General features: G+C 36.0%; 1 protein-coding gene and 1 pseudogene across 6 annotated transcripts in view; one reads left to right on the plus strand and one right to left on the minus strand.

Annotated features, from left to right (window-relative positions):
* The window catches only part of CFAP70 (cilia and flagella associated protein 70), a 108,344-nt gene that overhangs the window by 22,752 nt on the left and 70,840 nt on the right, over positions 1-14,752 (minus strand). For all 6 annotated transcript variants that reach the window (XM_059397757.1, XM_059397754.1, XM_059397755.1 and 3 more), the window contains 3 exons: positions 13,676-13,809; positions 13,441-13,556; positions 13,015-13,242 (listed from right to left, as the gene is read on the minus strand). In XM_059397757.1, coding sequence (XP_059253740.1) covers positions 13,015-13,242; positions 13,441-13,556; positions 13,676-13,809 — 478 coding nt within the window. The remainder of the gene's footprint in view (positions 1-13,014; positions 13,243-13,440; positions 13,557-13,675; positions 13,810-14,752) is intronic.
* Positions 5,816-6,416, plus strand: LOC132015246 (large ribosomal subunit protein eL32-like; annotated as a pseudogene).

Here is a 14,752-nt window from a genome sequence, read left to right on the forward strand (position 1 = left end):
AAAAATATATGTTTATCAAAAATAAAAAACTAAAAAAAAAAAATAAAGGGAGGATGCAAGGAACATTTTGAAAGAGAACCAGATAGTCCTGAGAATTAACCTGTTATAAGGATGGGGGAAGTTCAATCTAGAAAGGAAGAGGATGCAGGGATGACTGAGATCATAGACTTGGGTGCTTAATACAGCAATGTAGAGTCAATTTGGGAGATAAGCAGTTGAATATCCTAGTAGAAAAATTCAGCTCCTGGGTTCTGGAGGGATGTCAGGGCTAAATATAGAAATTTGAGAGCTATCAGTAGTAAAATGGAAACTGAGTGCAGGTTGGCTCTTAGAAAGTAAGACATATTATTGGGAGATGATTACCTCTAATGAGTTTAACAAGAAAGAGAAGCTAACAAAGGAAACCCAAACTGTTGGGAGATGTAGGATGCAATGCCACATGTATTTCAGGAAGGAGAGAGTGGTTAAATACTTCAGACTAGGGGCACCTGGTGGCTCAGGGGATTAAGTCTCTGCCTTCGGCTCAGGTCACGATCTCGGGGTCCTGGGATCTAGACCGCATGGGGCTCTCTGCTGGGTAGGGAGCCTGCTTCCTCCCCTCTCTCTGCCTGCCTTGCTAAATTTTATGGAATAATACTTGTTAAGAATTTTTGTGTTTACGTTCATTAGGCTTATTGGTGTGTACTCTTCTTGGGATGGGTTTGTCTGGTTTTGAATACCACAGTGATAACTGTGGTCAAACTGTGGGAAGTATTCTCTCTTGTATTTTCTGAGTCTATGGTAGGAATGGGTTAGGCCTGGTTTTCTCTTTTCTTTTTTAATTACATATTTAACTTCCTTAAGGAGAGTAGGTCTATGCAGATTTTCTCTTTCTTCCTGACATACTTTGTATGTCTGTCAAGGTATTCACATTACATTACATTATATTCATACCTGTTGGCATTAAGTTATTAATAATTTTCCTTATTATCTTTCTAATATCTGTAAGATTTGCAGAGGTGTTCCCTTTTTCATTTCTGATATTGGTACTATGTATCTTCTCTCTTCTTTCCCCTAATTAGATTTATTTATTTAATTGATCTTTTCAAGGAATCAACTATTGGTCTCATTACTTTTCTCTATTCTCATCTACGTTCTATTTCATCGATTCCTACTCTGATCTTTATTATTTTTTTCCTTTCACTTACTTATTTTCTAGCTTCTTTTTTTTTTTTAAAGATTTTATTTATTTATTTGACAGAGAGAGATTACAAGTAGGCAGAGAGGCAGGCAGAGAGAGAGAGGAGGAAGCAGGCTCCCTGCTGAGCAGAGAGCCCAATGCAGGACTCGATCCCAGGACCCTGAGATCATGACCTGAGCCGAAGGCAGCGGCTTAACCCACTGAGCCACCCAGGCGCCCTATTTTCTAGCTTCTTAAGGTAGACTCTTAGATAACTGATTTTAGACCTTTCTTATTTTTTTAATAGAGGCATTCAAAGCTACAAATTTCCTTCTGGGAACTAATTTAGTTCATCTTACAAATTTTGATTTGTTGCATTATCACTCAGTTCAAATTATTTTGTGACTTCTTTGATCTATGGGTTATTTAGAAGCATATTGTTTAATTTACAAATGCTTGAAGTTTTCCTATATATTGAATGATAAGCTGTTCAACAATTGGCTTTTGGATATGTTGAAGGCTGGTTTATAGTGTTTGCTGATTTCCATGATATAAATTCTCCTATTATAGCTGATTTCAAGCAACCAGTGTTACATCACTGAACGCAGAGTTAGGAAGAGATGCACAAGAAAATACCATTACATAGTATTTTTACATAAGAATACAATTATAAATAAATAACTTCAATAGCACAGATTATAATAAAATGTAGAAAAGTAATAAAGAAGTGATAAGTTTGAATATTACCTTTTTAAGGTTGTTCTTGTTGTTGTCTTCAGTTTACATGGAGCTTTATATTTTGAGACTCCACATAAGTGCTCTCAATTGCTACTTGTAAGAATTTTTTTAACTCTTCATTTTGAAATAACTATAGATGCACAGGAAGTTGCAAATGTAAAACATACAGTACCGTGTACTCTTTACCTATTTATTATACCGTCAATGGTATTATATAATACCTTTCAAAGGTGATATCTTATACCACTATAGTATGGTGTAATATAAATACCAGGAAACTGATATTGGTACAATACTTAAATGCACTAAAGACCTCATTCTGGTTTTGCCAGTTCTCATATGCATTTGTGTATATGTGTGTGTGTGTGTGTAGTCCTAAGCAATTTTATCCCTTTTATAGATTCTTTTAAACACTATCATAATCAAGATGCATATTGTTAGTCAATAAAAGCAAAAATCAACAAGAGGGGCTATACAAAACTAAAAAGTTTCTGCACAACAGAGGAAACCTACAAAAAAATGAAAAGGCAACCTACTGAATGGGAGAAAATATTTGCAAATCATATATATGATAAAGGGTTAATATTAAAAATATATAAAGAACTCCTACAACTCAGTAGCAAAAAAAAAAAAATCTGATTTTTAAAATGAGCAGAGGTCATTTTGAGCACTTCATCATGTGTCTGTTGGCCATTTGGATGTTCTTTGCGGAAGTGTCTGTTCATGTCTTCTGTCCATTTCTTGATTGGATTATTTGTTCTTTGGGTGTTGAATTTGATAAATTCTTTATAGATTTTGGATACTAGCCCTTTATCTGATATACCATTTGCAAATATCTTCTCCCATTCTGTAGGTGATCTTTTGGTTTTGTTGACTGTTTCCTTTGTTGTGCAAAAGCTTTTGATCTTGGGGCGCCTGGGTGGCTCAGTGGTTTGGGCTGCTGCCTTTGGCTCGGGTCATGATCTCAGGGTCCTGGGATTGAGCCCTGCATCGGGCTCTCTGCTCCGCAGGAAGCCTGCTTCCCTCTCTCTCTCTCTCTCTCTGCCTGCCTCTCTGCCTACTTGTGATCTCTGTCTGTCAAATAAATAAATAAATTTAAAAAAAAAAAAGGTTTTGATCTTGATGAAGTCCCAGTAGTTCAATTTTGCCCTTGCTTCCCTTGCCTTGGGCGATGTTTCCAGGAAGAAGTTGCTGCAACTAAGGTCAAAGAGGTTGCTGCCTGTGTTCTCTTCAAGGATTTTGATGGATTCCTGTCTCATATTGAGGTCTTTCATCCATTTTGAGTCTATTTTGTATGAGTCTGTTCTGCATGTGGCTGTCCAATTTTTCAACACCATTTGTTGAGGAGACTTGTCTTTTTTCCATTGGACAGTCTTTCCTACTTTGTCCAAGATTAGTTGACCATAGAGTTGAGGGTCCATTTCTGGGCTCTCTAATCTGTTCCGCTGATCTATGTGTCTATTTTTGTGCCAGTACCATACTGTTTTGCTGTTTACAGCTTGAAGTCTGGAACTGTGATGCTGCCAACTTTGGTTTTCTTTTTCAACATTCCTTTGGCTATTCAGAGTCTTTTCTGGTTCCATATAAATTTTAGGATTATTTGTTCCATTTCTTTGAAAAAAATGGATGGTATTTTGATAGGGATTGCACCGAGTGTGTAGGTTGCTTTAGGTTGCATAGATATTTCAACAATATTTGTTCTTCCAATCCATGAGCGTGGAATGTTTTCCATTTCTTTGTGTCTTCCTCAGTTTCTTTCAAGAGTACTTTATAGTTTTCTGAGTACAGATTCTTTGTCTCTTTGGTTAGGTTTATTCCTAGATATCTTATGGTTTTGGGTGCAATTGTAAATGGGATTGACTCCTTAATTTCTCTTTCTTCTGTTTTGCTGTTGGTGTATAGAAATGCAACTGATTTCTGTGCATTGATTTTATATCCTGACACTTTACTGAATTCCTGCATAAGTTCTAGCAGTCTTTTGCGTTTCCCACATAAAGTATCATATCTGCAAAGTGTGAAAGTTTGACTTCTTCTTTGCAGATTTGGATGCCTTTTATTTCTTTTTGTTGTCTAGTTGCTGAGGCTAGGACTTCTAGTACTATGCTTAATAGCAATGGTGATAATGGACAGCCCTGCCCTGTTCCTGACCTTAGGAGAAAAGGTCTCAGTTTTTGCCCATTGAGAATGATATTCGCTGTGGGTTTTTCATAGATGGCTTTTATGATATTGAGGTATGTACCTTCTATCCCTACACTATGAAGAGTTTTAATCAATAAAGGATGCTGTACTTTGTCAAATGCTTTTTCAGCATCTATTAAGAATATCATATGAATGTTTTTTCTTTTATTAATATATTGAGTCACATTGATTTGCGGATGTTGAACCAAACTTGCAGCCCAGGAATAAATCCCACGTGGTTGTGGTGAATAATCGTTTTAGTGTATTGTTGGATCCTATTGGCTAGTATTTGAGTGAGAATTTTTGCATCCATATTCATCAAGGATATTGGTCTGTAATTCTCCTTTTTGATGGGGTCTTTGTTTGGTTTTGGGATCAAGGTAATGCTGGCCTCATAAAATGAGTTTGGAAGTTTTCCTTCCATTTCTATTTTTTGGAACAGTTTCAGAGAATAGGTATTAATTCTTCTTTAAATGTTTGTTAGCATTCCTCTGGGAACCTGTCTGGCCCTAGGCTCTTGTTTTTGGGAAATTTTTGATGACTGCTTCAATCTCCTTACTGGTTATGGATCTCTTCAGGTTTTCTATTTCTTTCTGGTTGAGTTTATATGTCCCTAGAAATGCATCTATTTCTTCCAGATTGTCAAATTTGCTGGTGTATAGTTGCTCATAATATGTTCTTATAATTGTTTGTATTTCTTTGGTGTTGGTTGTGGTCTCTGCTCTTTCATTCATGATTTTATTAATTTGGATCCTTTCTCTTTTCTTTTTGATAAGTCTGGCAAAGGGTTTATCAATTTTATTAATTCTTTCAAAGAACCAACTCCCAAGTTTGTTGATTTGTTCTACCTTACACCAGTCAGAATGGCTAAAATTAACAAGTCAGGAAATGGCAGATGTTGGTGAGGATGCAGAGAAAAGGGAGCCTTCCTACACTGTTGCTGGGAATGCAAGCTGGTGCAGCCACTCTAGAAAACAGTACAGAGGTTCCTCAGAAAGTTGAAAACAGAGCTACCCTATGACTTAGCAATTGCACTGTAGTGATCTGAAGGGGCACATGCACCCACATGTTTAAAGGAGCCATGTCCACAATAGCCAAACTATGGAAAGAATCTAGATGTCCATCAATAGATGAATGGATAAAGAAGATGTGATACACACACACACACACACACACACACACACACACACACCATGGAATACTATGCAGCCATCAAAACCCCCCAAATCTTGCCATTTGCAATGATGTAGATGGAACTAGAGAGTATTATGCTAAGCAAAATAAGTCAGTCAGAGAAACACAATTATCATATGCTCTCTCTAATATGAGGAACTTGAGAGGCAGGGCAGGGGATCGTGGGGTAAAAAACAAAACAAGATGGGACCAGGGAGGGAGATAAACCATAAGAGACTCTTATCTTGAAACTAACTGAGGGTTGCTGGGGGTGGGGTGGGGAGAGATAGGGTGGGTGGGTTATGGACATTGGGGAGGGTATGTGCTATGGTGAGTGCTGTGAATTGTGTAAGACTGATGATTCACAGACCTGTACCCCTGAAGCAATAATACATTATATGTTTTTTAAAAAAAAGAACAAATGATGTACTGTATGTGACTAACATAACACAATAAAAATAATAAATAAATAAATATTTTAAGAGGGAGGAAAAATGAGCAGAGGACCTCTCACCTCTCTTCCTAGGCACTGTCTGAGGAGGTGGTGGCCATCTGTTACTGGGCATCATGGCTATCCTCAAACCTTTGGTGAAGCCTAAGATCATTAAAAAGAGGGGGGCCTGGGTGGCTCAGTGGGTTAAAGCCTCTACCTCTGGCTCGGGTTGTGATCCCAGGGTTCTGGGAACAAGCCCCACATCAGGCTCACTGCTCAGCTGGGAGCCTGGTTCCCCTTCTCTCTCTGTCCACCTCTCTGCCTACTTGTGATCTCTGTCTGTCAAATAAATAAATAAAAATCTTAAAAAAAAAAAAAAAAGAGGACCAAGAAGTTCATCCGGCACCAGTCAGACTGATATGTCAAAATTAAGCACAACTGGCAGAAACCCAGAGGCATTGCCAATAGGGTACATAGAAGATTCAAGGGCCAGATCTTGATGCCCAACATTGGTTATGGGAGCAACAAAGCACAATGTTGCCCAGTGGCTTCTGGGAGATCCTAGTCCACAATGTCAAGGAGCTTGAAGTGCAGCTGATGTGCGACAAATCTTACTGTGAGATTGTTCACAATGCCTCCTCCAAGAACCACAAAGCAATTGTGGAAAGAGCAGCCCAGATGGCAATCAGAGTCACCAATCCCAACCCCGGGCTGCACAGCAAAGAAAATGAATAGATAGCTTGTTGTGCACATCATATCTGTGTAAAACCATAAAACTACAAAAAATAAAAATAAAATAAATAAAAATGAGCAGAGGATCTGAATAAACATTTCTCCAAAGAAGACATACAAATGGTCAACAAACACATGAAAAGATGCTCAACATCATGAATCATCAAGGAAATGCTTATCATAACCACAATGAGATATTACCTAACACCTGCTAGAATGCCTATCATCAAAAAGACAAGAAATAACAAGTGTTGGTGAGGATATGGAGAAAGAGAACCCTTGTGCATTGTGGTTGGGAATGTAAATTGATGCAGCCATTATGGAAAATGGTATGGAGTTTCCTCAAAAAATTAAAACTAGAAATACCCATATGATGCAGCAATTCCACTTCTGGGTATTTATCCAAAGGAAATGAAAACACTAACTTGAAAAGATGTATGTACCCTCCTATGTTCACTGCAGCATTATTTACAGCAGCCAAAACATGAAAGCCAACTAACTATCCATCAATGGAAGAATGGATAAAGAAAATGTGTACATATATACAATGGAATATTATTTAGCCATAAAAAATGAAATATTGCCATTTGTAACAACATGAATGGACCATGAGGACACTATGCTAAGTGAAATAAGTCAGACAAAGATAAACACCATATGATTTCACTTTATGTGAAATATAAAATAAACAAAAACAGAAAAAATATACTTGAAATCAAAGAACAGATTCATGGTTGCCAGAGGCAAGAAATAGGAGTAGGTGAAACGGGTGAAGGTAGTCAAAAGGTACAAACTTCCAGTTAAAAAATAAATAAGTCAGGTAATATACAGCATGGTGACTATAATTAATAATACTCTACTGTATATTTAAAAATTGCCAAAAGAGCTATCTTAAAAGTTCTCATCAAAAGCAAAAAACTGTAACTGTGTAGTGACGAATGTTAAGAAGTCTTATTGTGGTGAGCATTTTGCAATATGCATAAATGTTGAATCATTATATTGTACACCCAAAACTAAATAATGTCAATTATATCTCAGTTAAAAAAACATTAAAAATTCTTAAGGGACACCAGGGTGGATCAGTCGGTTAAGCAGCTGTCTTCAGCTCAGGTTATAATCCCAGGGTCCTGGGATCGAGACCTACATCAGGCTCCTTGTTTGGCGGGGAGCCTGCTTCTACCTCTGCCTGCTCTGCCTGCCACTCCCCCTGTTTGTGCTCTCTCTCTCTTTCTGACAATTAAATAAATAAAATCTAAAAAAAAAAAAAAAAGGAAAGAAAAAGAAAATTATATTTTTAAAAAACCTCTTAAAGCTCAATAATAAGAAAATAAACACCTGATTAAAAAATGGCCAAAGACCTTAATATATACCCATCAAAGAAGATATATAAATGGTAAGATATATAAATGGTATATATATTATATAAAGATATATAAATGGTAAGATACTTCTCATCATATGTCATCAGGAATGTTAATAGGAGATACTACACATGTGTAGGAGCAGAGGTATATGAAAAATCTCCAAACCTTTCTTTCAACATTGCTGTGAACATAGAACTCCTCTAAAAAATGACATCTATTAAAAGTAACTGATTAATACAAAATTTTTAAAATTAAAAAACCCAGATGAAATTGATTAATTCCTAAAAAGCATAAAATGTCATGAATAACAAAATAAGAAATAAAGAACATAAATATTAAGAAAATGAAATGGTAGTCAGACACCTTTTCCTGCCACAAAACTCAGGTCCTGGTTGTTTTATTGGTTGAATTTTGTCAATGTTTCAAGTCAAAATCAATTCCTATCATATATAAGTTGATAAAGAATAGCAAAGGAACAAAAGCTGCCTAATAATCTTGATTATAAAAGAGGTGACAAAAGAACATTATAGGTTATTTTATTTATTAATATAGATGCCAAGATCCAAAATAAAGTATTGGCTATTCAAATCCAAAGGTATATTAAAAAAGAATTCATTTTAATCGAGTAGGATTTATCCATTGAATGCAAGGATTGTTCAATATAAAGCATATCTATCAATGTAGTTCAAAATCATTTTATTTTTTTCAACTGATGCAGAAAAATAATTTTATAAAGTCCAACACCTATGAATGAAGAAAAAGTTCATTGAAAACTAGGATTAGAAGGGATCATCCTTAATTCTATAAAAGTTTTCTAGAAAAAGTTTATAGCATATCTTATATTTAATTGACAAATTTTAAATTCAGTCCCATTAAGATAATAAATAAGACAAGGTTGACCACCACAATTAATATATAACATATTATTGGAGATAGTAAGAAGACATGAGTAGTATGAGGATTGGGAGAGAAAAGGTAACCTTATCATCATTGTTGTTGGCAGATGATATGATAATCATATTCAAGGGAAAAAATAGATTACACAATCTATTAGAATCAATAAAAGTGATAGTCATATATAAATTTAACCTAAAAAACAATAGTATACACTAAAGTCTAAAATATCAAAATCAATAGCATACATTAAAAAATGCCAGTAATAACCAATGAGAAAGTATAATTAAAATAAGATACTTTATGGTAGCAATGGTATCTATTAAGTTCTTATTAACTACTTAAACAGACTCATTGCAAAAAATGTTAAACTTTGATAAAGAACACAGAAAATGATCTGAAGATATGGAAAGGCCTTCCATATACTTGAATAGAATAGAATTTAATAACAAAGATGTTAATCATCCCTAAAATGAAAGTTCAATAGGGTCCAAATAAAAATTTAAAATGGATTGTTTATGTACTTGATAAACACTATAAAATCTATATAGTTAAATAAAGGTCCATGAATAGGTAAGTCAGGTATAAAAAGGCAAATAAATGGAAGAAACTGACATACCAGATATTAAGGCATACTACAACACTACAGCAATAAAAAGAATACAATATTTTAAGATCAGACCAGTAGATAGATTAAAAAGCTTGGAGACATATACCTTGAATTAAAACAGAAAAGACAGTTGTTTAATAGATAATTTTGAGAAAACTAGATTCCTATAATGAAGAAAAATAGAACTAGATGTCTACTTAGCATCATTTTCAAAGATGGAATCCAAATAAACATAAAACAAAGATTATAGAGTTAGAAGAAATGTGACTTGAGGCAAGAAGAATTATTCAAACAAAACTTCAAAGACATAAAATTACAAGGATATAGGAGAGTTGAACATATAACCAACTAATTTGACCTAACCAAAATTCTACAGGACACTCAACAGCAGCAGAATGAATACACGTTCTTTTCAAGTGAATATGGAATATTTATCAAGATAGATCAACAATGAATCTTGGAACATTGAAAAAATAAAATAAAATATTTAAAAAGAAGATCACATCCTGGACCATAGGACAAGTCAAAATAAATTTAAATGGATTCAAATCATACAAAGTGTCTTTTCTAGCCACAGTGAAATTAAACTGCTTAAGTGTCTGCCTTCAGCTCAGGTCATGATCCCAAGGTCCTGGGATCGAGCCCCACATCAGACTCCCTGCTCAGTGGGGAGTCTGCTTCTTTTTTAGTCTCTGCCTCTGTTCCTCCCCCTGTTTATGTGATCTCTCTCTCTTTCTCTCAAATAAATAAATAAAATATTTTTTAATAAAAGATGTCTGGAAAAATCCCCATTTATTTAGAAAATTAAAAGTGTATAAAATTAAGTCAGGAAACAACAGATGTTGACAAGGATACAGAGAAAGGGGAACCCTCTCACACTGTTGGTAGGAATGCAAGCTGGCACGGCCAATCTGGAAAACAGTAGGAGGTTCCTCAAAAAGTTGAAAATAGAGTTACCCTATGACTGAGCAATTGTACTACTAGGTATTTAACCCAAAGATATAAATGTAATGATCCTTGATCCAAAGAGGCATCTGCACCCTAATGTTTATAGCAGCAATGCCCACAATAGTCAAACTATGGAAAGAGCCCAGATGTCCATCAACAGATGAATGGACACACACACACACCCTGGAATATTACTGCCATCAAAAAAAAAAAAGAAATCTTGCCATTTGCAATGATGTGGATAGAACTAGAGGGTATTATGCTAAGCAAAATAAGTCAATCAGAGAAAGAAAATTATGATTTCACTTATATGTGGTATTTAAGAAACAAAACAGAGGAGCATAGGGGAAGGGAGGGAAAAGTAAAACAAGAGGAAATCAGAGAGGGAGACAAACCATAAGATGCTCTTAATCATGGGAAACAAACTGAGGGTTGTTGGAGGGGCAGAGGGTAGGAGGATGGGGGTAACTGGGCGATGGACCTTAAAGAGGGCATGTGATGTAATAAGCACTGGATGTTATATAAGACTGATGAATGAATGAACTCTGTCTCTGAAACTCATAGTATAGTATGTTAATAAATTGAATTTAAATAATTTTTTAAAATAGAAAATAAAGAAAATTAAAAGCATACTGCTAAATAACTCATGGTCCCTGCAGTTCAATTCCTAAATATTTTATCCAGAAGAAATGAAAGTGTATATCCATAAAAATACGTGTAGACAAATATCCATAGCAGCTTTATTTCAGTAGTCCCAAATTAGAAACACCCCAAATATCTATCAACAGGTGAATAGATAAACACGTTGTGGTATCTTCATATAATGGGATACTATTTAGCAATAAAAAGGGATGAACTATTAATATAGACAACAGCATGTTTTATACTCAAAACAGTCATGATTGGTGGAAAAATAAAACATACTATATGATCCTATTTAACTCTAGAAGTTCTAGAAAATGGTGGAAATTTTTCTAGAATTCTAAAATTTTAGACATGCAAACTAATTGATGGTGACAGAGAGATGCTTGAGTTGTCTGGAAATGGAAGCCAGAGAAAGAGATTCAAATGGGCACAAGGAGAGTTTAGGAGATTTTGGATATGTTTATTAACTTGATTGGGTTGATGTTTTCATGGTTGTGTTCAGATGTCAAACATATCAATTTGTATGTGTTAAATATGTGCAGTTTATGAAATGTCAATTGTACTTCACCTGTTAGATGCACACAAAATAACAATATGCAATAACATATAAACAAAATAACATATACAAGAAACACATAAACAAAAATACATATTAAACAGATTAGAGGAAACTTCAGTAGCATCGCTTGCGGGGTACAGGTCTGTGAATCGCCAGGTTTACACGCTTCACAGCACTCACCAAGGCACATACCCTCCCCAATGTCCATAACCCCACCCCCCTTCTCCCAACCCCCCTCCCCCCAGCAGCCCTCGGTTTGTTTTGTGAGATTAAGAGTCACTTATGGTTTGTCTCCCTCCCAATCCCAGTCAGAATGGCTAAAATCAACAAGTCAGGAAATGACAGATGTTGGCGAGGATGCGGAGAAAGGGGAACCCTCCTACACTGTTGGTGGGAATGCAAGCTGGTGCAGCCACTCTGGAAAACAGCATGGAGGTTCCTCAAAATGTTGAAAATAGAACTGCCCTATGACCCAGCAATTGCACTGCTGGGTATTTACCCTAAAGATACAAACGTAGTGGTCCAAAGGGGCACGTGCACCCGAATGTTTATAGCAGCAATGTCCACAATAGCCAAACTACGGGAAGAACCTAGATGTCCATCAACAGATGAATGGATCAAGAAGATGTGGTATATATACACAATGGAATACTATGCAGCCATCAAAATAAATGAAATCTTGTCATTTGCGACAACATGGATGGAACTAGAGCGTATCATGCTTAGCGAAATAAGTCAAGCAGAGAAAAACAACTATCATATGATCTCCCTAATATGAGGAAGTGGTGATGCAACATGGGGGCTTAAGTGGGTAGGAGAAGAATACATTGAACATACTTTTGAACATGAAAAAAAAAAAACCGATTAGAATGATCAATTTCCTAAAATGGAGGAAAGGAGAATGATAAGAACAGGGGAAAAGGGGAGTGTGTGTGTGTGTGTGTGTGTGTGTGTGTGTATGCACGTGCGCATGTGCGAGTGCACACACGCACACACGTGTATAAATACATAAATAAACTTAAGAATCACAAGAGAAGTGGTGGTGCCTGGGCAGTACAGTCAGTTAAGTGTTGGACTCTTGATTTTAGCTAAGGTTGTGATCTCAGGTTGTAAGATCAAGCCCCAGATCCAGCTCCATGCCTGGTGTGGAGTCTGCTTGAGATTTTCTCTCCTTTTCTCTCTGCCCCTCCTGCTCATACTCTCTCTCTCTCTCTCTCTCTCAAATAAATAAATCTTAGAAAAAGAAAAAGAATCACAAGAGAGGGATTGAGGTGTTAGAAAAGAAAGTGAGGGGAAAATGAAAGAAATTTACTCTGTTACAATCATACCACTCTTATTGGAACACAGAAACAGTAAATTCTCTAAGATTAAAAAACCTGAATGGCAGCAATAGCTTCAGACTTCCAGTCATATGAATGAGGAATTATTAAAAGGAGTCTTTCCTGGTATCTCTGGGATAACCCAAAACTCCATCTACTGAATCATTTGACGATTATTTACTACCTACTATGTGCCAGGCCCTATTCATAAGGCCAGTAATTGTTTCAATAGCCACTCATCATCTCCATTTCCTAGTCCTACCTGCTGGGGTTTCCGCCTTCATTGCTGTTGCAGAAGAACCATTAGTGATTCCCCAAGGACCTAAACTGTGTTCATCTACTTTCCCTCCTTCTTCAATGTACTCAAAAGGACCAGTGCTCCTCTGCTTTATTACTTGTGCCTGAAGCGTTCGTGCCTGAAGTTGTTTGAAGCCTTCATGAAATGCCATTTCCATTCGAATATCATTGTTTTGAATTTCATAGTACAAACCTGAAGAAAGAAAGATGTTGAAATAAATGTGACTGTTTTTTCCACCATCATAAACTGAAGAACTGCAACATTTCACTTCTATTTTCCTAATTTTACCAAAGTTTAAGAACTATATGATAAGCCATTAAAGAATGAAAAGAGAAAGGGAGAACCTTATAATGGAAGAAAACACATTCATATCACAGGAAAATACCATACCAAGTAAAGTCCAGGCTACAACATTAGTTGGTTCCAAGCAAGTAGCATCCTCAAAGAAAATTTCTGCCTGCTCATACTTCTCCATAAGGACAGCCAGGACACCACACAGCAACAAGCTGAGAAGAGACCACCAACATGATTCACAGCATGGTCCCATGTCAGTCATGGAACCAAGACAATTTCATATAGAAGCTTATGTACTCCTACTCATCCTTCATCTCCCTTCCACCCATACCTTTGGATATGATTCTGGTTGAGGGAAAGGGCTTTCCGAAAACACTCTTGTGCTTTGATGTTATCCTCAGTTAGGAGGCAGAAGGCACCATAGTCCAGCCAGTGTTCCAGGTTCTGGGGCTCACGGACCAACCTCTGTCACATGAAGCACCAGGAGGACCAAAGTTATTGTAATACAATGTCATATTTTTTATGCCCATAAAACCACAAATACTCTAAGTTGTATGAAAGCAGAAACTGTCATATTTTAAAATTTTACTGCTGAATTCTGCATATCTAGCACAGACACTATTCTGGCTCATAGTATGTGGTGAATAAATACTTATTGGAATAATTTTTAAATTAAATCTTCAAGTCATTGCTTCTTAGTCACCATAAACTCCTCTAATTACTTAGGAACATAGATTCATTTTATAGTTCATTTTAAAGATTCACATATAATAATTCTGTCATGGTCTTGAGATGGCAAATATAAGTTTAAGTACAAATACATAAAAAAAGCATTTCATAATGAGTAACTATAAAACATTGCTAAAAGAAATTAAAGATGACATAAACAAATGGAAACACATCTCATGTATATGGATTGAAAGACTTAATATTATTAAAATGTCAATACTGCCCAAAGCAATTTACAGATTCCATACAATCTGTATCAAAATCTTAATAATTTTTGTAGCAATAGGAAAAAACACTCTAAAATTTAAATGGATTCTCAAGGGACCCTGAATAGTCAAAACAATCTTGAAAAAGAACAAAACTGGAGAACTCATACTTGGCCTAAATGCGCCCATAAAACGACACAGGGTTGCAGATTGGATAAAATGACAGGACCCATCCATATGTTGTCTACAAGAGACCCATTTTGAACCTAAGGATACATCCAGACTGAAAGTGAAGGGATGGAGAAGCATCTTTCATGCCAATGGGCCTCAAAAGAAGGTCGGGGTAGTGATTCTCATATCAGATAAATTAGATTTTAAACTAAAGGCTGTAGTCAGAGATACAGAAGGACACTACATAATTCTTAAATCCACCAAGAAGATCTAACAATTGTAAATATTTATGCCCCCAATAT

The sequence above is a fragment of the Mustela nigripes genome, chromosome 4, assembly GCF_022355385.1.
Source record: "Mustela nigripes isolate SB6536 chromosome 4, MUSNIG.SB6536, whole genome shotgun sequence".
Lineage (NCBI taxonomy): Eukaryota > Metazoa > Chordata > Mammalia > Carnivora > Mustelidae > Mustela > Mustela nigripes.